The sequence below is a fragment of the Zalophus californianus genome, chromosome 14 (genome assembly GCF_009762305.2).
Source record: "Zalophus californianus isolate mZalCal1 chromosome 14, mZalCal1.pri.v2, whole genome shotgun sequence".
Lineage (NCBI taxonomy): Eukaryota > Metazoa > Chordata > Mammalia > Carnivora > Otariidae > Zalophus > Zalophus californianus.
Genome location: NC_045608.1, coordinates 53,181,055 through 53,204,941, shown reverse-complemented (window position 1 = coordinate 53,204,941; position 23,887 = coordinate 53,181,055). Strand labels below are relative to the sequence as shown.

General features: G+C 38.5%; 2 protein-coding genes and 1 pseudogene across 2 annotated transcripts in view; 1 reads left to right on the top strand and 2 right to left on the bottom strand.

The window, feature by feature from the left end:
* The window catches only part of DSG2 (desmoglein 2), a 49,074-nt gene that overhangs the window by 13,466 nt on the left and 11,721 nt on the right, over window positions 1-23,887 (bottom strand). Inside the window, exons 2-9 of the mRNA XM_027576772.2 lie at window positions 15,775-15,810; window positions 12,722-12,853; window positions 8,869-9,030; window positions 8,592-8,736; window positions 7,420-7,586; window positions 5,416-5,553; window positions 5,116-5,301; window positions 457-722 (exon numbers count right to left, since the gene is read on the bottom strand). Of these exons, the coding sequence (XP_027432573.1) occupies window positions 457-722; window positions 5,116-5,301; window positions 5,416-5,553; window positions 7,420-7,586; window positions 8,592-8,736; window positions 8,869-9,030; window positions 12,722-12,853; window positions 15,775-15,810 (1,232 nt within the window). The remainder of the gene's footprint in view (window positions 1-456; window positions 723-5,115; window positions 5,302-5,415; window positions 5,554-7,419; window positions 7,587-8,591; window positions 8,737-8,868; window positions 9,031-12,721; window positions 12,854-15,774; window positions 15,811-23,887) is intronic.
* On the bottom strand, window positions 13,528-14,090 carry LOC118356269 (divergent paired-related homeobox-like). Its single transcript, XM_035723959.1, has one exon. The coding sequence runs from the start codon at window positions 14,088-14,090 to the stop codon at window positions 13,554-13,556; it is 537 nt and encodes a 178-aa protein (XP_035579852.1). The 3' UTR covers window positions 13,528-13,553.
* Window positions 21,604-22,293, top strand: LOC113915763 (annotated as a pseudogene).

Here is a 23,887-nt window from a genome sequence, read left to right as displayed (position 1 = left end):
GTAAACCTTTGGAGAGTAACTTAGTTACCCAACAACAACTGGTGGAGAAAATGTATTTGCTACTTTCTTGCCTCTGATACTTTATTTCAGGAAATAAGACAGGTTTAGACAGAATATAAGACAGGAAGTTTCTTTCTGAACTTTCTCTTTGTTGCTTTTCAGCTTTCTCTAGCCAGAATTACTTGGAGGTGAAGCACCCAGCCTCTGCCGCACACTCAATTGGTGGAAGGAAGGTGGTCGGGGGCGCGGCGGGGGGGGGAGGGGGGGGGAGGGGCGGGGAATTTCTCCCTGATTCTCAGTTGCAGGTACAACTCTGGATAATTTAATTTCCAGACCTTTGGGGGATTGTAATGCTGGGAGGGAAGGAATAAAGTGTTCATATTTCATTAAGATTTTTTGAAGACAGGGATTTAAAATAATTTAAAATAAGGAAATATATTCATAACTATCTCTTACTTTACATGGGCTACTTGTCCAGTGTCTTCGTCAAAAGCTTGAAATTTTCCAATTATTTGGCTTTGGCTTGATTTATCCATGCTCTCGCTAACGTGAACTGAGATTGTGCTGCTTTTAAAATGAATGCCTTCTTTCACATTTTTCACCTTTACTTTGAAGGGAATGGATATAGGCTTATATTTATTCTTAACTGATTTGTGAAAAGCTGCTTTGTTGGTGACAGTAATGCTGAAATCAAGATTCTTTATTTCTTCATAATCTACTTCCTAGGAAGACAAAATCAAAGGGAATTCTTTCAAAAGAGAAAACAACACACACAGAGCATACGAACACACACATATAGTTTTAATGTTAGATATAACAATTTAACATATGGGGAATACATTAGCACTCAGTATTCTAACTCATACTGATACCAAGCAATTAAAAAGTCTGTTAGTTTGGATATTCATCAATGTTAAGGATGATTTAGGGCACAGCCCCAGTTTATCTTTTTAAAGTTCAAATTATTTAAAATATATTATATAGACATACACACATATATATTTAAGAATCCAAAATGATTCTTTTACTTTACTGAAAAAAGTTAATGGACATGCAATATAATATTCCTTAAAATGTATTCTATATGTTTGTTCCAGTGAAAAGGGTTACATGGCTAGTGGGAGCAGCCGGCTGTCCCCCTAGTATAGACTTTCACTGCACATGAGCATACCAAAAAGCTGAGACCTCCTGGTTTAACCTGCCTAAACCCAAGGGTTTTCAAATTTATTTAAACAAAGAACCTATCCCCCCCTTTATAACATAACGTCTATTAATATCTGGTTTGCTATTAATTCCATAAAAGATTAACTTTCCTCCAAATATTGTTCTTTGTGAATTGTGAAATTTATAAAGTACATTTGATATAGTTAGTGTATAACTATACATATTTTATGTTCCAATTTGTTCATTTTCTTTTTATAAACATTTCTACAGTATTCTGTTTAGATATATTTATTTTACTTAGCCATTTGATTATTAGGCATTTGGACTATATGTAATTTTTAAATACAATTAACACCGCTGTGAACATTTTTACACAAATTATTTTTCCTCTGTTGAGCTACATCCCACTATGAAAAGAAATACCTAGTCAAAGGTTATTTAGATCCTGTTGATTTTTATTTCTAGTGGTCCTGACCATTTAGATTCATGGGCCATTTTTGCTTGTTTCTTTAGTGTAACATTAAATGTATTACATGTGTTTACATGAATTACTGCAAAGCTGTTCACTTTGTTTTTCGATGATTTATTACAAAATTATGTTCCTCTCTGTAGGGTTCTGGATGGGTAACAGCTTCTGACCTCTTTTTAAAATGGGCCACTAGGGTGTTGAGACAAGGACTCAACAGAAAATGACTAGAGAAAATATACTCTTTGTGACTGTAGAATCCTTTTGAAAGTTTTCTTTTTAAGCTGCTATTGCACTTGACATGTTTGTTTTAATAGCATGACGTATGCTGGATGCAAAATAAAATATTCCAGCCAGATGTCATTAGTAGTCACAGACCATGGAAGGCCACAACAATGTTAAAAAATGAGCTAGGTACTAGGGCCATAGAAACTGTTTCATGGTGTTTATTATAAATAGCCATACTTCTCCAAAGAGAAAGAAAAAAATTTTCAGCATCATGAACAATGAATGAGGGCAAATACCTCTGTTTTTAAAACTGTCAACATATTTTATCATTTCCATTTTTGCTACTTTTAATAGCGTTAAAGATTTTAAATGTATTTGTTAAATTGTTAACAAAGCTGTGGCTTTTCCTCATACGATGAAATATCAGTATCTGTATTTCCACAGTTTATAAAGTTTCTGTTCTTGGGCCGCCTGGGTGGCTCAGTCTGTTAAGCGTCTGCCTTCAGCTCAGGTCATGATCCCAGGGTCCTGGGATCGAGCCCCACATCGGGCTCCCTGCTCAGCGGGGAGTCTGCTTCTCCCTCTCCCTCTGCCTGCCGCTCCCCCTGCTTGTGCTCTCTCTCTGTCAAATAAATAAATAAAATCTTAAAAAAAAATAAAGTATCTGTTCTCCTTTTGACAGCTTTATTGAGGTATAATTTACATAGAATAAAATTCACCCATTTGAAGTGTACAACATGATGATTTTTAGCAAACCTGTACAGTTTTGCCAATGTCACTACCATCCAGTTTGAGAACATGTTCATCACCCCAAGAAGTTCCTTTTTGCCTGTTTGTAGTCAATCATTACTCACAGCCCCAGCCCTGAGCAATCAATGTCTAAATCCACTGTTTTGCTTTTCTAGAAATTTCACGTAGATAAAATCATACAATATGTACTATTTTGTGTCTGGCTTCTTATACAAAGCATGATTTTGAGATTCATCCATGCTGTAGTAAGTATGAGTACTCCATTCCCTTTTATTAACCAGTAGTGTTCCATTATGCGGATATACTGCATTTTACCTGTTCATCAGCTGATGGGCATTTTTATTGCTACCAGCTTTCGACTATAATGAATAAAAGCTGCTTATAAACATTTGCACAGAAGTTTTTGTACAGATATATTTCTTTCTTTCTTTCTTTCTTTCTTTCTGGACATGCAAATGTTTTATTAGTCTTAAGTGTACAACATAGTGATTTGACACTTCTACACATTATACAATGTTCACCATGATAAGTGGTTACCACTGACATCACACACGTTTTTTAAAATATATGCTTTTATTTATCATGGGTGAATACCTAGGACTAAATCTTTGGGTCACTGAGTAACTACCTGGTGTTTAACATTTTAAAAAACTGCCAAACTAGCTGTATCATTTTATGTTTCCACCAGCAAGAGATAGGAGTTCAGTTTCTGCATAATGTTGCCGATTGCTGGTGTTGTCAGTCTTTTTGACTATAGCCACTCAAGTAGATGCATTGTGCTATCTCTTATAGCTTTAATTTTCATCTTCCCTAATGACTAATGATGTTGAGTATCCTTTATGTACATATTTGCTATCGGTATATCTTCTTTGTCTAACTTCCTTTGAATGGAATCTGACTATTGCTCTTAAAATTCGGAAGCAATTCTTTATATAATTGAGACAGTAAATTTATAATTGTCTCAACCTGTTGTTGTCACTTTAATGCTAATTTTACTATTTTTTGCTATGCCCCCTTTGGTAGAAAGAACTATATCCCTTTTTGTGCTACCATGGTAGAGTGAGAATACTTCTAGAACTTCTATCATTCATCACTGACTTTCTCCTTATGTAGTATTGGCTTTTTGTCTTAAGCATCTAGCAAGGTTGTACTCATATTCTCTGACTAAGAGGATTGCTTACTTCTATATAAGTAGGCAAATCTATTTGTCTCTGATGCCATTATCCACTTCTTGCATAATTATAAAATGGGTCTTCCCTTTAAACATGAGGTAATCTTATTCTATTTTCCTTTACTTTACAAGTGGTACTCTAAGTGCATACAATAGCCTATTAATAAATGGTGCACATAATTATTACCATGAAAATTCAAGTTACTATTTCTCTATTCTGTTATCATTATTCCTCTCCCTATGGTTGGACTTTACCTACTCTGTCATATATTTTTTGTAAAAGTTTAGAAACTTCTGGAATCAACTTTGTGTGTGATTAATGGAATAGTATTTTGAAAGCTGTAAGCCATTTAAAAATACATTGACATTCTTCCTTACTTATAATGTTAGATAAAAAAATCCATCCTATAATTTTTGTTTAAAAAATTCTGTGGGGGTAGGGGCATCTGGGTGGCTCAGTGGTTAAGTGTCTGCCTTCAGCTCAGGTCATGATCCCAGAGTCCTGGGATCGAGCCCTGCATTAGGCTCCCTGCTGGGCGGGAGGCCTGCTTCTCCCTCTCCCACTCCCCCTGCTTGTGTTCCTGCTCTTGCTATTTCTCTCTCTGTCAAATAAATAAATAAAATCTTAAAAAAAAAAAATTCTGTGGGGGTAATAAATTTCAAATGTATAAGACCCGTATGCTTAATAAGATTTTCTTTCACTGATTCAATTAAGCACAAGAAGTCAGACCATTGTGTTTCAAAATGTGACCCTCATACTACTTACATTAGAATCACAAGTGGATTTCTGTTATAAAGGCATGTTCCTGAGCTCCACCCCATCAGACTTGATCATGGGGCCCAGGAATCAGCATTTGGGGCATATAACTTTACATGGTGACTCTTAGGCACAGTTAGGTATGAAGACAACTGGATTCAAGCTTTGTCAAGTTATTACAGCTTTTGTTTTTAGATGCTATTAGGGAGGTCTGGCTTTATGTTAAGTTGATCAAATAAGAGATAATAAATTGGGGATAATTAGTAGATGCAAGAGGTCATGATGTAAGGATGCCCTAGTCAGACACAGGTTGCAAGCAAGACAGGAAGTGTGCTGAGCAATAATGACGCTGGTATCATGTTGTCAGATTAGGATTTGAGTTCCCTGATCGGAATTTGGACTGTAGTGTGACCATTTGCTAACTACAGAACTGGGGCAAATAGCGAGGTCTCCAATCTCAAACAATTGTGGTGTCGGTTGAGTATATAAAGCACTCTTAAGTGTTTGAGGCTTAAAATACAATCATTTCTTTCTCTGCACCAACTTTTCCCATTCCAATTTTGAACACTAAGTGCTTACCTTAATAAGGGTCACGATTCCTTCATTTGTTTGAGTATCAGTTTCTATGTGGAAATAACCCATTTCATTTCCTGATACAAATGTAAAATTTGCTAACCAATTATCAGAGCCTATTTCATCTGCATCGAACACTTTTATGCGCATAACTTCTACATTGGCTTGATTTTCTTCAACTACCCATTCAGTCTGCAAAACATGAACACAGGGTTTTTATTTCAATGTAGCACAAACGTAAGTGATATATTTTTAGGTAGGACTAAAATATGAGTAAGAAGATACATCTGTTATAAAAATAGTTACCATTCCATTTTTGACTACAGGTATATTGTCATTGACATCCAAAATATGAATCTGAACTTGAGCTTGTTTTACTGGTTTATCTGTAATTTGTCCATTGCCGTCTCTTGCTTCTACCGTCAAAGTATAGCTGCTGTGTTCCTGCAAGGCAATGAAAAATATCCATCTGGGGTGAAAATTGATCACTCCCAAATCTGTCTTTCTAGTTCATTTCATCATCAAGAGAAAGAACTACAGTATATTTTATTCATAAATACGTTTTACGATCTGTTATTCATGTGAGGATGCTGTTTATTTGCCGTCAGAGCATATCTAGAAGCCAGAAAAAGCTTAAAGAAGTTGTCGGTAGTCAAATTCTTAAATATGTCATTGGTGACATTATCAGGAAATGAGTCCCTCCTTAAAATAGTCTGTGCACAAAGAAGTGCCATTCAAAATGTAGTTTGCTCTACAGGGAAGTGATGGGGGGCATGACTATAGGAATTGGTTCTTTCTTCATTTTTAGCTAAGAATTAAGCAAGGAAAACCTAGTCCCCAAGAAAACTTGGCTGGTGAGGAAAAAATGCGGTCGATTTTGTCCAGACATTCTGAGAGAGATGATTCTTAGAGAACCTGTCCTGGAGGATGATGTCTCACATGGTATTCCAAAGTGAGCCTTTCTCTTCCACATGGTCCCCTTACGGGGGCTCCCTTTGGTAATGCTGGAGTGTAAGAAAAAGCGGGGGCAGCCAGTGCCAATGCATGGGGTCCTGTGTGGGACAGAACAGCTCATTGCGAGTCAGGACAACTAAGGCCCTGGAGCCAGTTGCTTGGGTTCCATTCTGTCTTTGTCACTTGCTAGCTGTGTTGGAAATACCCTTAATCCTTTTGACCCTTGGCGGCACATGGTAGATGCCCAATAAGTGACAGACATCGTTATTGGCTACACTTGCCCTACTTCACAGACAGCAGTTTGTCACAAATCAGGATAGTTAAAAATAATACTTTTCCATTGTAATTTTATGTGGAAAGGTACAGAGTAGAATTTTAGGGAGTAATAATATTCTTTAGTTTTACAGAGATCCTGTTAGCGATGTTGGGCACAATCTTCTCCCTCTCTGGGCAAAATGAAATCATTTTCCCAAGTAATACAAAATATAGTGACTGCACCTGGATGATGACTTATGTTTGATGACAATACAGTGTTCTTAGGATCATCCACATTTTCCTTGTGCACACTGTTAAAACCTTCATGTATGTAGCATTTAAAAAATCTTCTATTTCCTATTTTCATCTAAAACTTTCCCTTTGAGTTAGAAATAAAAAAGTGAAATGTTTGAGAATAGCCTGCTCAGGAATCCCACTGAAATTTTCCTCCAATTTGGGATTTACAATGATTCTTTCCTTTATGAATATTTCTATTATCCTGAGTAGGACTCTTATGTCAGTCTCTGTTCCTCCCTCTATGTCTGTATTAGCGGTAGAGGAGACCCCTGATGTTTCATTACAGAAGCACAACACAAATTATGAATCATTGCTTTAGGATGCTCTAGCAAACAGAATCCTGACTGGAAAGGCCCTAGAACAGAGCTGTCCTCATGTTAAGTTTTCTAACAGTCAAATTTTAAAAAGTTAAAAAAAGGTGATACTACTAATTTTAAACAAATACATTTTATTTAACCCATGGTATCTTAAATATTATTGCATCAACATGCAATCAATAGAATATTACTAAGGTGATATGTTACATTTTTAAATTCATGCTAAGTTTTTCTAAGCTGGTGACTTTTTTACATTTATAGCACATCTCAATTTGGACAAATCACACTTCAAGTGCTCAATGGCCACATATGGCTAATGGCTACCATACTGGACTGCACATCACTAGAAGAGGGTATTTCTAAGATTTATCCTATAAATGAAGAATATCTAAGAAAGTAAGAAAATTAAAAAAGAAATAAAGAGAAAGGAAAACCTGAAAAGATAAAGAAGAGTTTAAAAGATGAGCAACATAAAATACTAATTTACCTCTCTGTCCAAGGTGAAACTGGTTGTATAAATCTCCCCTGTGTCTTTATTTAGGTGGAACACTGGAGGATAAGCAGGCTCCTGAGATACAATTCTATAGGAAATTTTAGAATTCAAGGTATTGGGCTCATCTGCATCTGTTGCGCTGATTTTCATCACAAAGGTATCTGGCATTAGAAACAAAGGTGTCCAAGGTGAAGCTCAACTTTAAGCACAAGTTATGTACGTTATTATTCTAATTTCATCCTGTTCACAAAAGGATTTCAAGTGCTTATCAAAATCGCAGTTTACCAAGATGAAAAACTTTAATTGGATGAGAAAGTAAGTGTGAATGGGGTGCAGAAATAGGAAAGATAAGAAAAGGGCAAGGCTGCAAATTTATTTATAATAGTTCTAACAATCAATACAAAGAAGGATGAACAGGTACAAATACATGTTTAGTAAAATACAAACAATTCAGAAGAAGCATAGCTGTTCTTTTATTATGATCAAAGAGAAATCTCTCCTGCAAATCTTCACATGGACGACTGCATTGGACCATGTTGTCAATAAACCCGACAATAGGAATAATGTAAGTCAAAGGTCAGCGAACTATGGCCAGTGGGCCAAAGCCAAAGCCAGCCATCTGTTTCTGTAAATAACATTTTATGGGAACACAGCCACATCCATTTGTTCACAGGTTGTCAATGGCTACTTTCCAGCTACAAGCCAGCATAGTTGCTACAGAGACCTAACCCATCCCGTTGATCTGCCATGTCTGTTCTTTTCTTTTTTTTTTAAGATTTTATTTATTTGACAGAGAGAGAGATAGTGAGAGCAGGAACACACACAGGTAGAGTGGGAGAGGGAGAAGCAGGCTTCCCACTGAGCAGGGAGCCCGATGTGGGGCTTGATCCCAGGACCCTGGGATCATGACCTGAGCCAAAGGCTTAATGACTGAGCCACCCAGGCGTCCCTGCCATGTCTGTTCTGAGGGTAAAAAAAAGATGTCACATAAAGCCTTTAGAATTTATCACAGAAAAAGTGGTTCCAAACCTAGAGGGATAGGTTTGTTACCATTTGTCCTGTGGTAGTACTTAGTCTCCATCAAGATATAGGATTTAGCGTTCAGTTATATAATGGGGTTATTAACATGACTGGTGGTACTCATTCATAAAATTAGAAACTCTGACCTGCGGCACTCAGCTCTTCAATAGACCCAGCAAAGACGTCCTGTGTGAACACTGGCTCATTGTCATTGATATCTAGAACTTTAATGCGGAGTTCTAATGGTTTCTCCAGGTTGTTTCCTCTTTCATCCAAAGCATAACCAACTAGCTGAAATCATGACATAAATAATATGAGATTAAATGTAAGCTAAAGTAATTAAATTACCACAATATAAAAACAAATCATAACTATTACCAAAGAAAAACTGCAAACTAATTAATGTAAAACTGTTCTACTTACCAGAAAACTTGGTGTTTCTTCTCGATCAAGAATCCTGGTGATGTTCAATTCTCCCGTGTTTTTATTAAAGACAAACACACCAAACGGTGACTCTGTGATCCCTTTTCCAGTGTATTTGTAGGTAATTTTTAGTCCTCTTTCTTCTGCAATATCAGAATGTATCTAACATAAAAATAACAGAAGAATGCCCCAAGTTAAACTCTGTAACTTACATGCACATATTTTTAATGAAAAATTTCCCTCTGAAGTTGTCATAATGTTGATAGGAGGGAGTGGGGAGAACACAAGCACTCAAGAGAAGATGGCTGATGTCAGAGAACCTGGGTTCAAATCTTGTCTCAGCCACTTACTGGTTATGTGATACTAAGAGTTATGAAACCTCATTGTGCCTCAGTGTTCCTATCAGGAGAGTGGAGAGACACTACTGCCTACCTGTTATGGTTGCTATGAAACTAAGATATCATTAGGGGTATATCTTGGGAGGACAGATATCAAATTTAGCACATGAGGAGGGGCGCCCGGGTGGCTCAGTCAGTTAAGCATCAGACTTTTGATTCTGGCTCTGGACATGATCTCAGGGTCATGAGATTGAGCCCAGTGTCGGGCCTCACGATGGGTGTGGAATCTGCTTGAGAGTCTCTCTCCCTCTCTCTCTGCCCCTCCCCCCACTCTCTCTCTAAAAAATAAAAAATAAATAAAATATAGCTTATATTTAGCACATGAAGAAAAAATTGCAGTGTCAAAATCACCTCTATAAATCCATTCAATCATCTGGAAAGTCTGAATAAGGCATCCTTCTATAGAAGGATTAAAAAAGTCAAGTGTCTTCCCTGCCTGGAATGCCTCAGGAAATTCATGCATCTAACCCATTTCTAATGTCTTTGGTAGTCGTCTTTTTTTTCTATAAACAATTTCATTCGTGTCTGTAATTCTTCATTAGTAAATGTGTCTCTGTGGTCCCCTACTGGTTCCTTAATATTCTTCTTCAGACATCTTAGAAGCCATGGCCACTCACCTACCTGATCACTTCTTTGTCCTGGAACTTGGGGATTAGTTACACTTCCTTCCTATAGGTTTCCCAACATGCACTGGGGGTGGGGAACTGCTGTTGAGAATGACCAAGGAGACAGCAGATGGGGGCCTCCAACCTCCTGCTACACCACACCAGCTCTGCTCCTGAAGTGGAATGGTGAATCTGGGGCAGTCCACGATTACCTTTCACTGAGCTTCTGTCTCCATCTGTTTGCCTTTCTCTTTCTCTTGTGCTTCTGTCTGTCTCTGTTTTTTGCCAAGTATATGCATATATATACAAACATGTATGTGTGTGTGTGTGTGTGTGTGTATGTGTATAGTATTTCTAAAGAATTCTAGATCTTCATGTACTAATTATATATTACATCATGCTATTTAGGTTAAAAATAACCTAAATGAAACTGTGTGGACATAACTGTTGGTTTGTTTGTATTTATGTATATACATAAGAGTATGTAAGTATATACATACTTATGAATTTCTTAAGATTTAGAGGACACTACACTGTTGACAGTATTACCTCTACAAAGAGAATTTGGAAAGTTGGGGAAATTCAACAAGATCTTTTACTTTTTATGTAAATTATACATATGTGACAACTTTTTATGTAAATTTTACATATGTAACAACTCACGTAACGTAAATGTAATGTAAATGTAAAATTATTAAGAACAACTAATGCTCACTGAATCCCAAAGAATCAATGCATTTTGGAGAAAGCTATTGAAAAAAATGTATGAATGACTCGAACACCTCAGAAAACCAAACCAAACCAGCAAATTTAATTGCTTGTATACATACTATTATATAAAGCCATAATTAAGAATTCAAATTTTAGAAGACTTTTATGAAAAAAATATGTTCCTAGACAGAGGAAATCATTGTCTTCTGTTCTGTAGCTGCTCTTCCTTTGAAGGGGCTCGTTTACAATTTGGAAAGATAAAGATAATACTTGGATATGAACATATATTCATTCACACATTTCCTGAGCCCCCACTGGATATTGGCATTGCTTGGGGGTACAGGGCATGAGCTGTGAGCCTAAGAACTAAGCCCCTGCCCCCAGGGAGCTTACACTCTACTAAGGGAGACAGACAACAAACAAGTAATGTATGGCATGTCATGTAGTGGAATGCACTATAACCAGGCTGAAATGGAAGTAAAGGGATAGAGAGAGATGGGGTGAGGCAGAAAAGGGAACTCTTTTAGGGGATGACACTTGGGAAAAGGCTTGATGCTGTGAGATACTGCAAGTATCTATGGGGAGAGGATTCCAGGCACAGGGAGTAGCAAGGGCAAAGGGTGATGAGCTGGGAAGAATCTGTGTTGGTTTAGGGATGTAGGAGAGTGAGAGATGGGGGGGCGGTGTTAGGAGCTGAAGTTAGAGAGGAGGTCTTGTATTAGAGCTCTACAGGTCAGAGTAAAGAATATTCCTTCCACTGCAGCAGGAAGGTGGAAGGTTGAACATTGGGGGTGAACATTGAAAGCCCTTCATAAGGGGGTGAACATGCTTTGATTTGTCTTTTTAAAAGATCACTCTGGCTGCTTTCTGGAGAATGGACTGTGGCAGGGTGGGGGATGGTAAGAGCAAAGCAGGCAGACAAGGTCAGGGGTTCTTTTGCTAGCTCAGGTCAGAGATGACACTGACTTGGATGATGGGGGTGGCAGTGGAGAGAAGTGAGCAGATCTGGAATATATTCTGGAGGTAGAACTGATAGTGTCTGCTACATTTTTGAAAAACTGGGTAGAATTATAGTGTCATTGACTGAAATGGGTAGAACTGATGGAGGACAGTTTCAGGGGACAAATTAAGGACTCAGGTGTGCACATGCTAAGTCCGAGATACATACTAGCAGGATTACCATCTAATTTATTAAAAATAGGACATTTTGAGAGTGAAAGGGGGTTATCAATTATTAGGTCAGGACAATGGGTATACACCAAGGATGTATGGTCACCCTCCCTATTAGATACCAGTTCTTTTCATTTTGAAAATTACTTTTTATATGTAGGGTGGCAGAATATGCCAACCCCAAATATGTCACTTTGGTGTAGTATTAATTTGAGCTGAAGGCAATTGAAAAGCAGATTCAAGAAAAGTTCTCTGCCCTTCCCCTATGTGCCTAAAAGCAAGCCATAAATTTGCAAAGGTGTCCTCCCTCCCTTCTGTACCAGGAAGGACAAAATTTAATCATCAGAGACAACTTCAGACCCTTATCAGCTTAGAGAAGGCACCAAGCATCCACATAACGAACTGTATTAACTAGACTATCTCTATCACTGGTTCCCCATATATTGACCTTCCCACAATTTTCCATCCCTAGAGATTCAAGGACCTTTTCCTTTGTCTTGTCACGTCTCTAAAGTTTACTGTTGCTTTGCTAAGATGCTTTATAAGCCCCAATTCTAACCAAACCTTTGAATTATTCATCTCTGGGTACTCCCATGTGTTATAGGAGCAATACACACATTAATAAACTTGTTTGTTTTTCTCCTGCTAATCTGTCTTTTGTCAGTCCAATTTATAGGGCACCAGTCAGAGAACGTAGGGAGGGTAGCAGGAAAAAGAATCTTTCCTCCTCTACATATAATATTCTCTTTTGAGTATTGTAGCCCTCTCAATTAAACAAAGATTCAACTAGTGTCAGATCCCTGACTCTTAGGTGAATCAAAGCCCCAAATCCTATAATACATATAGAATATTAAAAGACTCATTAAGTACATTATATTATGCTCCTTAAATTTAAAAATGAACATAAAAGTCTCCTCCCACTATATTTCAATAATATACATATATTTCCTATTTCTCTGTAGAAGGTACCTTGGCAATCGGATTCCTTTTGGACAGATCCTCTCCTTCCCGAAGAGCCACCGGGGCGGTGATCCAGGAACGCTTTTGCCGCACTGAGTGAGTGTGTTTAGGAAGCAGAGTATTTTCATTTGTGTTTAAAACCTACAATAATAAAATATTGTCAAAAAATTATTAAGTATCCTAAAACATTAGTATGGTATTCTGTAATTTACAAAACCTTTTTTTATTATTTATTTTGTAATTTTTAAAATTTTTTATTGTTTTGTTAATCACCATACATTATATCATTAGTTTTTGATGTAGTGTTCCATGATTCATTCATAACACCCAGTGCTCCACGCAGAATGTGCCCTTCTTTTTTTTTTTTTGTTTTTTTTTTTTTAGTAGTCTCATTGTATATATTTATTGAGATATAATTTAAAAGTTGTCTCCAGCTTTACTGAGATATAAGTGTAAGGTGTATGATGTGTTGATTTGATACATTTATATATTGCAAAATGGTTACTGCCAGTGGCATTAGCTGATGCTTCCGTCCTGTCACATGATTTTTTTTTTGTGGTGTATGTTATACAATATTACAGTTCTGTGTCTTTGGATGAATTTATACATGCAGGTTCCTGCCATCTGAATTACAACATGAAACATCCCCATCGCAATAGTTTGTTGAGCGACTCTTGCCACTCAGTTCCACCCCACGGGCACTTGTGGGTCTTTTTTTTTTTTTTTTCCACGAAGCCCGTTTCTGAAATGCCTCCATGTTGCGTAGATCCTGACTCTGTCTCTTGTCTGGAATCATTGAGAATCGTTACAGTAGGTGACCTTTTGTGTCTGGCTTTGCTCACTAAGTTCTTTGTGGAGATGAAGAACCCAAAGAATTAGCAGTGAAGCTTGTGGAAAGAATTTGGGATTCCGTAATGGGACATAGGGAGTAGATGTTAGGATCTCGGCAGCAGCCGAAATGGACTATTTTGTGGCCAGAAGGATGGTCTGAGAGAGCCTTAAAATTGGAGCATATGCTGAGTTGGAAGGAAGGTATGGGGTGATCTGTATAAACTAGGGAAGCAGGGTAGGCACCATCGGGGGCTCCTGGAGCGGCATCCGTGTGTCTCTTGGAAGAGCTGGCCTTGACTTCCGCCCCAGCTAATTGCTGTTGTTTGGCTTTCTTGACTTTTGCTCTGTGGTTCTTGAACCAAACCTGCAGTACGGTGGGATGTATCTCCAGTTTCGAGGCCATTTCTTTCTGAAGGCTGGGAGCGGGGTATGGGTTCTTGCTGAACAAGAATTCTAAATCTGCCAGTTGTTTCTCAGTGAACATGGTTCGTTTCCTTTGTGAATGTTTCTGATCCTTTCCTTTAGGAAGGTCCCCTGTGCCTGCCATCCCATCTAGCTGGATCCCCATGCTCTGGTCCTGTGTCAAGAGCTAGAATGTGCCCTTCTTAATACCCATCACCAGGCTAACCCATCCCCCCACCCCCCTCCCCTCTAGAACCCTCAGTTTGTTTTTCAGAGTCCATCGTCTCTCATGGTTCGTCTCCCTGTAATTTACAAAAACTTTAAAAATAGTTACGCAAACCTTAAGGTATAAATTTCATATTTTTTAACAGGGTTCACTTTCAAAGGGGAAGTATACACTCTAACAAACTCCACAGGCATTCAAGAAATTGTCTCTCAACCAGTAGAACAGTATAGTTTTGTTTTTATCAGTAAGAATAGATTTCCCAGAGTGAAGAGTTACAAAGGCTTATTAAAGTGTCCAGACTAAGGCCTAAGATGGAGTCGCCTATGCTAAGCCTCACATCAATACACTGGAACCTAAATTTCTGTGCTTGGATCTCCCAGAAAAGGAAGGCCTAGGCCAAGCAGTCAGCCCTGCCCTGTTCAGGATGTTATCTTATCTGCCCCAGCTCCAAAGTGACTATGCTCTAATCAATCAGCAAATCCAGTGTATAACTTCCTATTCTTGCTGGCTTTGGTCTATAAAACCCTCTTACTTTGTATAACTCTTTTCTAGACTGGATGCTTCCCTATTCATGACCACTGAATAAAGCCAACCAGATCTTTTCAAAATTTATGATCACTGGATTGTTCTTTTAACAGCCTAGAGTAATTGAGTGACCATAAAAATTGGCAAATTAAAAAATAATATAGTGTGTCAAAAATTCTTTCCTTATCGAAAACGAAGTTTCATTTTTCTGTGGTGGCTTATAGTTTAAAAATGAATTATTAAATGTTTTAAAACTAAATCTTAGTAACTAACCTGTGGCATCAATTTAACTGAAATCTAGTGAAACTGTCAGTTAATGAATTTATTATTTAAAGGATGAGGTAAAGGATTAAACTGTCCATCTTTTGTTTTCAGAACCTTAAGTAGAAAAGATTTATTCTATCTATTTGCAGTTGGGCTTTAATAGACAAACATTTTATGCAAGGAAAATTTCAATACAACTGACCTAGTATATTAAGATCAGAAATGATTATTATACTAGGTTTATCATCTTATTGTGTTGCTCTATATAACATATATTTTTCTCAGAATATACTGGTTATCACTAGGTCATTAATTTTTTAAATTTTTAGTTGAAAAATTTTTCTAGAACTTAAAAAATTAAATTATGTAACAAAAGAGCAAAATAACATTACAGTTCATAATGTAAAATACAAAACTTTATTCTACTTTTTCTCTTACACTTCAGAGTATTCACCGTTAACTGCTTGATGATCTTGTCTTATGACCTTACAGTTGCACATGTATAAAGCTCTTTGTCCTATAAAAATGGAATTACATCATACATCTTATTCTGCCCTTGATTTTTCATTCAGCACCTCATCATGGACATTTTTCATGTACCATAAGTTGTTTTACCATCTATCAGTGAACATTTAGATTGTCACAAAATGCTGCACTGAACATCCCTGGATATATGTTCCGTGCACTTGACTGGGTGGGATTGGCTAGGTCTAAGGGACTGTGCATTTTTATTCTGGTAAGGCATAGCCAAATTGCCTTCCATGAATTAAACCTCTGAGTCCAAAACACAGAAATGATCCCCTTGGTTCCTTACCTCTAAATGGAGTCCATTTCCAAAGTTAAAGCAGATCTGGAAAATAAAATTATTTATTTGTTGTTTAATATAATTTATCACTCAGTTCAGTTTAAATACTTGTTGATAACTTACCACGTAAAATAGTATAGATATTTAAAAAAGGTTTAACCACCACCATTACTATCCTTCTTTGTAAAAAAATACTTAATTTTCCCCTTTGTCCACCACCCCCCCCCCCACCCCATGACGAGGGCCAGAGACAGGAATCTACATTCTTCTTGATCCACACTGCCTCCTCCAGGAAACTCAGAACACAACTAATACCTGAAAAACAAAAACAAGAACCCTCCATCTCATGTTCTCAGGGACCCACATAACTTTCCTCAAGGCCTTTAGTGTGAAATACACCGTCCACTCCTGGCTCGCCTAACTCCCATCATTTCCAGGGTCACCTGCATGACCGCCCATATTCAAACTTCATACTGAAATCCCACCAACTCTTTTCTTTGGTTCTTATCAAAAGCTGTCACATTTTGGGCTTCTTCATCACACAGAACTACATTACAGTTATGCTTACTCTAAAATCTGCACAATAGGGGAGCACCTGGATGGCTCAGTTGGTTAAGTGGCTGACCCTTGATTTTGGCTCAGGCCATGATCTCAGGGTCGTGAAATCCAGCCCCACCTTGGGCTCCATGCTCTGTGTGGAGCCTGCTTAAGATTCTCTCTCCCTCTGCCCCTTCCCCCATGCCCTCTTTCTAAAAAAATAAATTTAAAAAAATCTGCACAATAAAATCCTATCCTACCCTCTTTTGCTTCCCTTTCTTTTTTTTTTTTAAATTTTTAAATTCAATTAGCCAACATATAAGACATCATTAGTTTCAGATGTAGATTTCAGTAATTCATCAGTTGCATATAACACTGAGCGCTCATCACATCATGTGCCCTCATTTTTGCCTGTTACCCAGTTACCCCATTCCCCTATGTACCTCCCCTTTAGCAACCCTCAGTTTGTTTCCTAGAGTTAAGAGTCTCTCATGGGTTGGGGTGCCTGGGTGGCTTAGTCGTTAGGCATCTGCCTTCGGCTCAGGTCATGATCCCAGGGTCCTGGGATTGAGCCCCACATCGGGCTCCCTGCTCCGCGGGAAGCCTGCTTCTCCCTCTGCCCCTCCCCCTGCTTGTGTTCCCTCTTTCGCTGTGTCTCTCTCTGTCAAATAAATAAATAAAACCTTCAAAATAAATAAATAAAGACACTCCATTCCTAGCTATTTATGCTGATTACCAAACCTTTCATCTTAATCACTTAAAACAGCAAATATTACTTTGTTCACATTATAATACTGTATTAACCAACTGGGATCATGACCTGAGCCAAAGGCAGACGCTTTTTTTTTTTTAGAGATTTATTTATTTAGTTTGAGAGACTGAGAATGAGAGAGAGAGAGAGAGAGCGTGCACATGAGAGGGGGGAGGGTCAGAGGGAGAAGCAGACTCCCCGCCAAACAGGGAGCCCGATGCAGGACTCGATCTCGGGACTCCAGGATCATGACCTGAGCCGAAGGCAGTCGCTTAACTGACTGAGCCACCCAGGTGCCCCCAAAGGCAGACGCTTAATGACTGAGCCACCCAGGCGTCCCCCTCCTTTTTTTTTTTAGATTTTATTTATTTATTTGAGAGAGAGACAGAGCATGAGCAGGGGGAGGAGCAGAGGGAGAGAGAGAGAGAAGCAAACTCCCTGCTCAGTGGGGAACCCATCATGGAGCCTGATCCCAGGAGCTGGAGATCATGACTCCAGCAGAAGTCAGATGCTTAACTGACTGAGCTACCCAGATACCCCTAAGCCAGTTCTTTCTAACATGGTAGCTGGCTATTTACACTTAAATTATTTTATTTCATTTTATTTTTTTAAAAAATTTTTAAGGATTTTATTTATTCATTTGAGACACAGAGATACAGAGAGAGAGAAGAGAAAGCATGAGCAGGGAGAGAGGCAGAGGGAGAGGGAGAAGCAGGCTCCTTGCTGAGCCAGAAGCCCGATGTGGGGCTCGATCCCAGGACCCTGGGATCATGACCTGAGCCACCCAGGCGCCCCTACCCTTAAATTATTTTAAATTAATAATTCATTTTGCTTACTGTTCACCAAACAAGTGGCTTGAAAACATTTCCAACGCTGTAGACAACTCTATCAGACAACGCTAGTAGATTATTGCCAGCCATTCCAAAGACGTTGTTGGTGACTCTGGGACCCCTCAGTCTCCTCACTTTCTAATATTCCTGCCTCGCTTTTTCCCCAACCCTGTGAACCTGTGACTCTCTTTGATTCTGGCACTGTACTGGCAACAATGCTAGACAGGGCCATAGAGGCTGAATAGACCCATCCCACCCATTCACTTTCTAACAGATGCTCCCTCCACAGAGGTGGTGACTCCTTTCTAGGGTGACCATGTGTTTACTTTTGCCCAGGAGAATCTCGATGACACCTGCTGTGCAGGCTTCCCATCTGTATAACCCATTCATTCTCAAAAATGTGCTCATTCAGACCATAAATTATATAGTTACCTTATCTTTGTATAGTAGGCCTATCATACCATTCCACACTTCAGGAGACAACCCCAATCACACGGACCACACCTCTGAACCCACTCACTCTTAGATGACCCCACTTTTTATCTGACTGAGATTGTATCTTCAATCCTCCTCTCCTTTCCTGCCTTCTCCAAGACAGAGGTGTCTTGATTCCCTTCCAAAGTTAACCATCATCTGTATGCTTTATCTTCAACTTTCTACTTATTCCCCCACATTTACCTTCTCAAGAACCTTGTTCCTTCCACTAACTTTTTATCTTTACTCACCACTGGCTAATTAAACATGTTTATTTCCTTTCCACTGGCTAACCAAATATATTAAGATCTTCCTTACCTTAAAAACAAACAAACCTTCCCCCTGTTTCTGCGAACATTTAATCTGCACATATTCTTTTTTTTACTATGATTCCAAACTGAAATTGTCTATATTTATTGCCTTCGCTTTCTCACCTTTTATTTGTGTATTAATTTATTATAATCTGCCTTAAATTTGGATTTTGTCTTGTTTGCCTTTTCTTTTTTTTTTAAAGATTTTATTTATTTATTTGAGAGAGAGAGAGAATGAGAGATAGAAAGCACGAAGGGAAGAGGGTCAGAGGGAGAAGCAGACTCCCCGCCGAGCAGGAAGCCCGATGCGGGACTCGATCCCGGGACTCCAGGATCATGACCCGAGCCGAAGGCAGTCGCTTAACCAACTGAGCCACCCAGGCGCCCCTTGTTTGCCTTTTCTCACCTACATTCCAGGTTCTATGAAGCCCTCGCTGATAAATCATGGAAAATAAGGCTTTCTCTAAAATGTCTAAGTCTCTTTAACCTATCCACTTCTCTTTGAAGGCTTCTTGCTGGGTGTGTTCTACATGTGGATCCTTCCCCTTTCTCTTTCCTCTACCTCGTTCATATTCTTATCTCTACCCCTGCAAAGAGAAACTCAAGGATAGTGGATGTTCAGTCTCTAGTCTGAGCCTCTATGGGGCAGACAAATGACCATGGCTCATTTTCTATTGTATGGCCAGATACATTATTTCTTCTGCACCTCATCCTCTTTATTATTGGCTAAAAATGCCAGAGCTATCTCTAGCCAAAGTTGTGCTCCCCAAATTCATGTATTTTCAAAGATGGCATGGTATGAAAAACAAGAGAAAGCAATGATGAATAGATTACTTCTCCCTGCATGTCTCTCTGGTGGGAATTTTTGAAAGGAAAGAGTAGTGACTGGATCCAACATTCCTCACTGTTACATCATCAGGAAACACTCTTAAAATGTAATATATTTCTTGCCTACCCATTTCTTTAGTTTGTACTGGCCATATTGAGGAATTGGCTAGATCGAATATTTACCACTTTTATTCTTCCCTAAAATCTTACTTGGCCTAGCAAAAAAGGTATAATAATTACATGGTATTTTATTAAATGTTATCATCCTGACTAAATATCATGTTTCATTAGTACATAAATAAAAGGGGGCAGTTTATAGTTCCCTATTCAAATGCAAATTCTTTATCAGAGTATCTCCACTGATTTTTTTCCCCCTGGAATGTCCTTTTTTCTAGATGTTATTTGTTAAGAAACACAGACAATCATATGGTTACAAACAGTGCTTCCTAAACTCGAAATGTGCATTTTGCTCACTGGGGATCTTGTTTAAAAAATAAAGATTTCAATTCAGTAGGTATGCAGTTTAGCCTTCCACTCTGCTTTTCTAACCAGCTCTTAGGGGATGCTGACATTGCCAGTTCTTGAGTAGCAAGGTGTGATGGAATATCAGTTGTTCGCTTATGGTTAAAGACAACGAAGTTCACCTTATTCATTACAGTCTCAGTTCTTAACACAAGAAACTGTCATTCTTAATTACTAATATCTTGAATGCAGAGAATCTTATATTTCATGCATTTAACATTAAAAAATTTTAATTGCAAATGTATACAAAAGTAGAGTGAATGAACATCCACTAAACAACACCTAGTTTCAATCATCTAGCACCCACTTTCTTTAAAAATAGATTTTTTATTTTTTTTAAACCTATTTATTTGAGAGAAGGAGAGTGAAAGAGCATGAGAGGGGGAGGGTCAGAGGGAGAAGCAGGCTTCCCACCAAACTAGGTGTCTGATGCGGGACTCGATCCCAGGACTCCAGGATCATGACCTGAGCCGAAGGCAGTCAGTTAACCAACTGAGCCACCCAGGAGCCCCTCATCTTAAAATTTCTGAAATTTGAATTCATTAATGCCTTCAATTTCCTGAGCTCCTACAATATGCTACTAGAATGTTCTTATCCTCTTGGATTCTTACTTGATGGGGAGATAGACAAAAATAGGTTGGGATAGCTGTAAAGAAAACTAAAGCAGGGACAGGGTGGTGGAGAGTGATTGAGGACTGTGAGGAGGCTCTAAGAAGGGGTTTTATCTTCATCGAGACTGAACAGACTGGGGGAACAAGTCAGGCAAACTTTCCTGCAAAGGGAAGAGCCAGGCATGGGGTGGGAATGGTACCGGTGATCAAGGCTCGTGCTGTAAGGGGGCGGGGGGAGTGATTCAGTGGAGATGATGTCAGGGCTTTTGGGGTGCTGGTAATCTTGTTTCTTGATCCGGTTGCTGGTCACACTATATGTTCAGTTTGTGAAAATTCAGTAATACAGTAAGTACACTTGTGATATCTACACTTTTCCATATGTTACACTAAAAAGTTACAGAAACTGATGTGCATCTTAAAGCCAAGCCCATGACAATTTTCTGTCACCAAGTTCCTGTGGAGGGCAGAGACGTTGTCAAACCAGGGTGAGCTGCTACTGGCATTTAGTGGGTAGACAGCAAAGATGTAGCTCAACATCCTATAATGCACAGGACAGTTCTTCCAACAAAGCATTGTCTGGCTCCAAATGACAAAGTGCTGAGGTTCAGAAACCCTGATTTCGAACTTGCATCTCTGATTGGAAGTTACCATAATAACTAGAGTCAAGAAAGTCATACAAATTTCAGAGGATCGTGGATTTATGTAAACTTCCAAATGGGTACCACATTACAGACAATGTAAGTGGAATAACTGACATTTTCTGACTTCTCTTCTCCATCCCCACTCCTTCCCGTTTCCCTTTGAACATTTCCAGCTCTGTAAGTTTGAGTGATGGCCTGTAGGGATGTTGCAAAAGGGTTTCAAACATTGGAAGAATGTCTGGACACAATGACCATTATGGTTTCTCCCGAGTATGAAATCTATAGCTTTTTTTCTCACAGGACTTGGCGACAGAAGTCATGTGCAACATGCCTTTAAGACTGAAGAGGAAAAATAAACTTCTAGTCTCTCTAACCGAAGAAGTAATGTTTTTAGTTGAAACAGACAAATCCTTCAATCCAATTTACTGAAGTTAAAAACAGTTTTTGTGATTCAGCGGCCGTCCGGGGCGACGGACCCTCCAGCTTAGAACTATGGCCCAGTTTGTCCGTAACCTCGCGGAGAAGGTTACGGTGAACCAACCGGGGCTGGTGAACGCTGCTGTGACTTACTCAAAGCCTCGACTGGCCACATTTTGGCACTATGCCAAGGTTGAGCTGGTTCCTCCAACCCCTGCTGAGATCCCTACAGCTATTCAGAGCCTGAAAAAAATAGTCAAGAGTGCTCAAACTGGTAGCTTCAAATAGCTCACAGTTAAGGAAGCTCTGCTGAATGGTTTGGTGGCCACCGAGGTGTGGATGTGGTTTTATGTCGGCGAGATCATAGGCAAGCGTGGCCTCATTGGCTATAATGTTTGAAGACCAATCTTTAACATCTGTTTATATGTGGCTTATTATTTGAGTGTTCTTGGACCATGTGTGATCAGACTGGTATTTGAATAAAAGAAGATAATGTATCAAAATCAATGTTTTCTCTATCAGATGCTACATGGATCACAGTTTCTCTTGATAATAAGATGGGTTGTCTTCCTTTAATACATTAATAAAGCTCTAAGGGCATGTCTTTTGCTTAGCCTAAAAAAACAAAAAAAACAAAAAAAAACAGTTTTTGTTTTTACCATTGGATGCTATGCATCTTGTCAAAACTGGCCTTCCCAGTAACTGGCAAGAAAATAATTTTTCTTTTGGCAGAGGCATTAGGGAAAGTCATCACTGCAAAAATACTATCAATCAATGTACTGTTTGTTCTCAAGGATGGCACTTTTAGAAAAAAGACTTCCTGTTCTGAAGTCACCTTGATGATTTAATAAGCAGAATCCAGGAGGACTTATGAGTCATCCAAAGACAGCTTCTCCTGATTGATGTGTTTTTGACTGGGAGTAGATGATCGTGAAGCTTTTTTCCATGTTTCTGAGTCCATGGTGAGATGACCCCTTAAACTTTAATAATTCAGACTAATAAATATCTTATTACAGATGAAATGTAGAGGGATACAAAGTAGTTTAAAAGCTGTTTCAACTTTGAGGCATTCTAATGGCTTATTATTTCCAATCAGTCAGAATTAACTTTATAAAAGTCAGTAGTGTGGTCAATAGACAATCTTCAGGACTCAAATAGAGAAGATCTAGCATGCACCTGCTGTTGTTCTTCAAACTCATGCCCACCCCCTGGATAATCACAGAAACACCTGTGTTATTTCCCTTTCTCACCCACCCCTTCTGGAGAAGCAGAATGTTTTTAAAATTCTTTGTTTCTCCATTTTACTGTGTGGAAGGCAAAATCAAGAAACTGCCCTAAGAATCTTTGGTTTATCCCCAGCCCATTCCTAATGAGTTTGCAGCTTTGGCTAAAATAACCCAAAGGAAACAAAAATGAGATTAGGGCCACGAATGTCACTTGTTTATTTCCACTGATGACATATCCTGGCTTTTCTACTTGTATAGACTAAAGGTAGAGGTCTGGCTCATAGTAGCCTTTGTAGCCCCAAGAAGGTCGTGGCAGAAACTTACAGATTCAGAAGAGTTTAAGTGACGCAGTGCAGTAAGACTGGACCAGTAATTTTGGCGAGCTTCCCTGATCAACCCGATGTACGTTAGATTTAGGTTAGAATTTCACCTACCACACTTTCTCTTAATCTTTTTTCTAAATTTTTTTTTCTTGAGGGAGGGGAGGTAGTCTTTATAAAGTTTCTTTTTTTATGGCTACACATTATAATTTATTTAGACAATCTCAACTAAAAATTTATATACTATGTATTGATTAATATTTTATTCAACTTATATATGACCCTACGTAAGTACAATTCCTAGTAATTTTACTCAAAAACTAATTTAAATGTACCATTGTATTTGTTTTCACAGTTGATACTTAAAAAAACCCTCAATAGCCAAGAAAAGCAGTATTCTGAACTTTTTCAATTCTGAATTTGAATTTTAGGTAGTTAAACTACATACTTTAATTCTGAATGCAATAAATTACATGATTTGTCATAATCATTTACCTGCTTTAACCAATGTTTGGGCTAACCTTAATGTAACAAATAGGATGCAGAGTAAGTCATATTGAAGCTAGTTTTAAAGAGGAAGATATTTTCCTTGGCAACATTTACTGCCTCAAAAAATTTTAAAATATGGATTTGGCAGTGTTGTGCTACCCTTGA

Excerpts from the sequence above, each read along its gene's own strand:
- LOC118356269 (XM_035723959.1), bottom strand. The coding sequence starts at position 14,090 with ATGGCAGGCACAGGGGACCTTCCTAAAGGAAAGGATCAGAAACATTCA.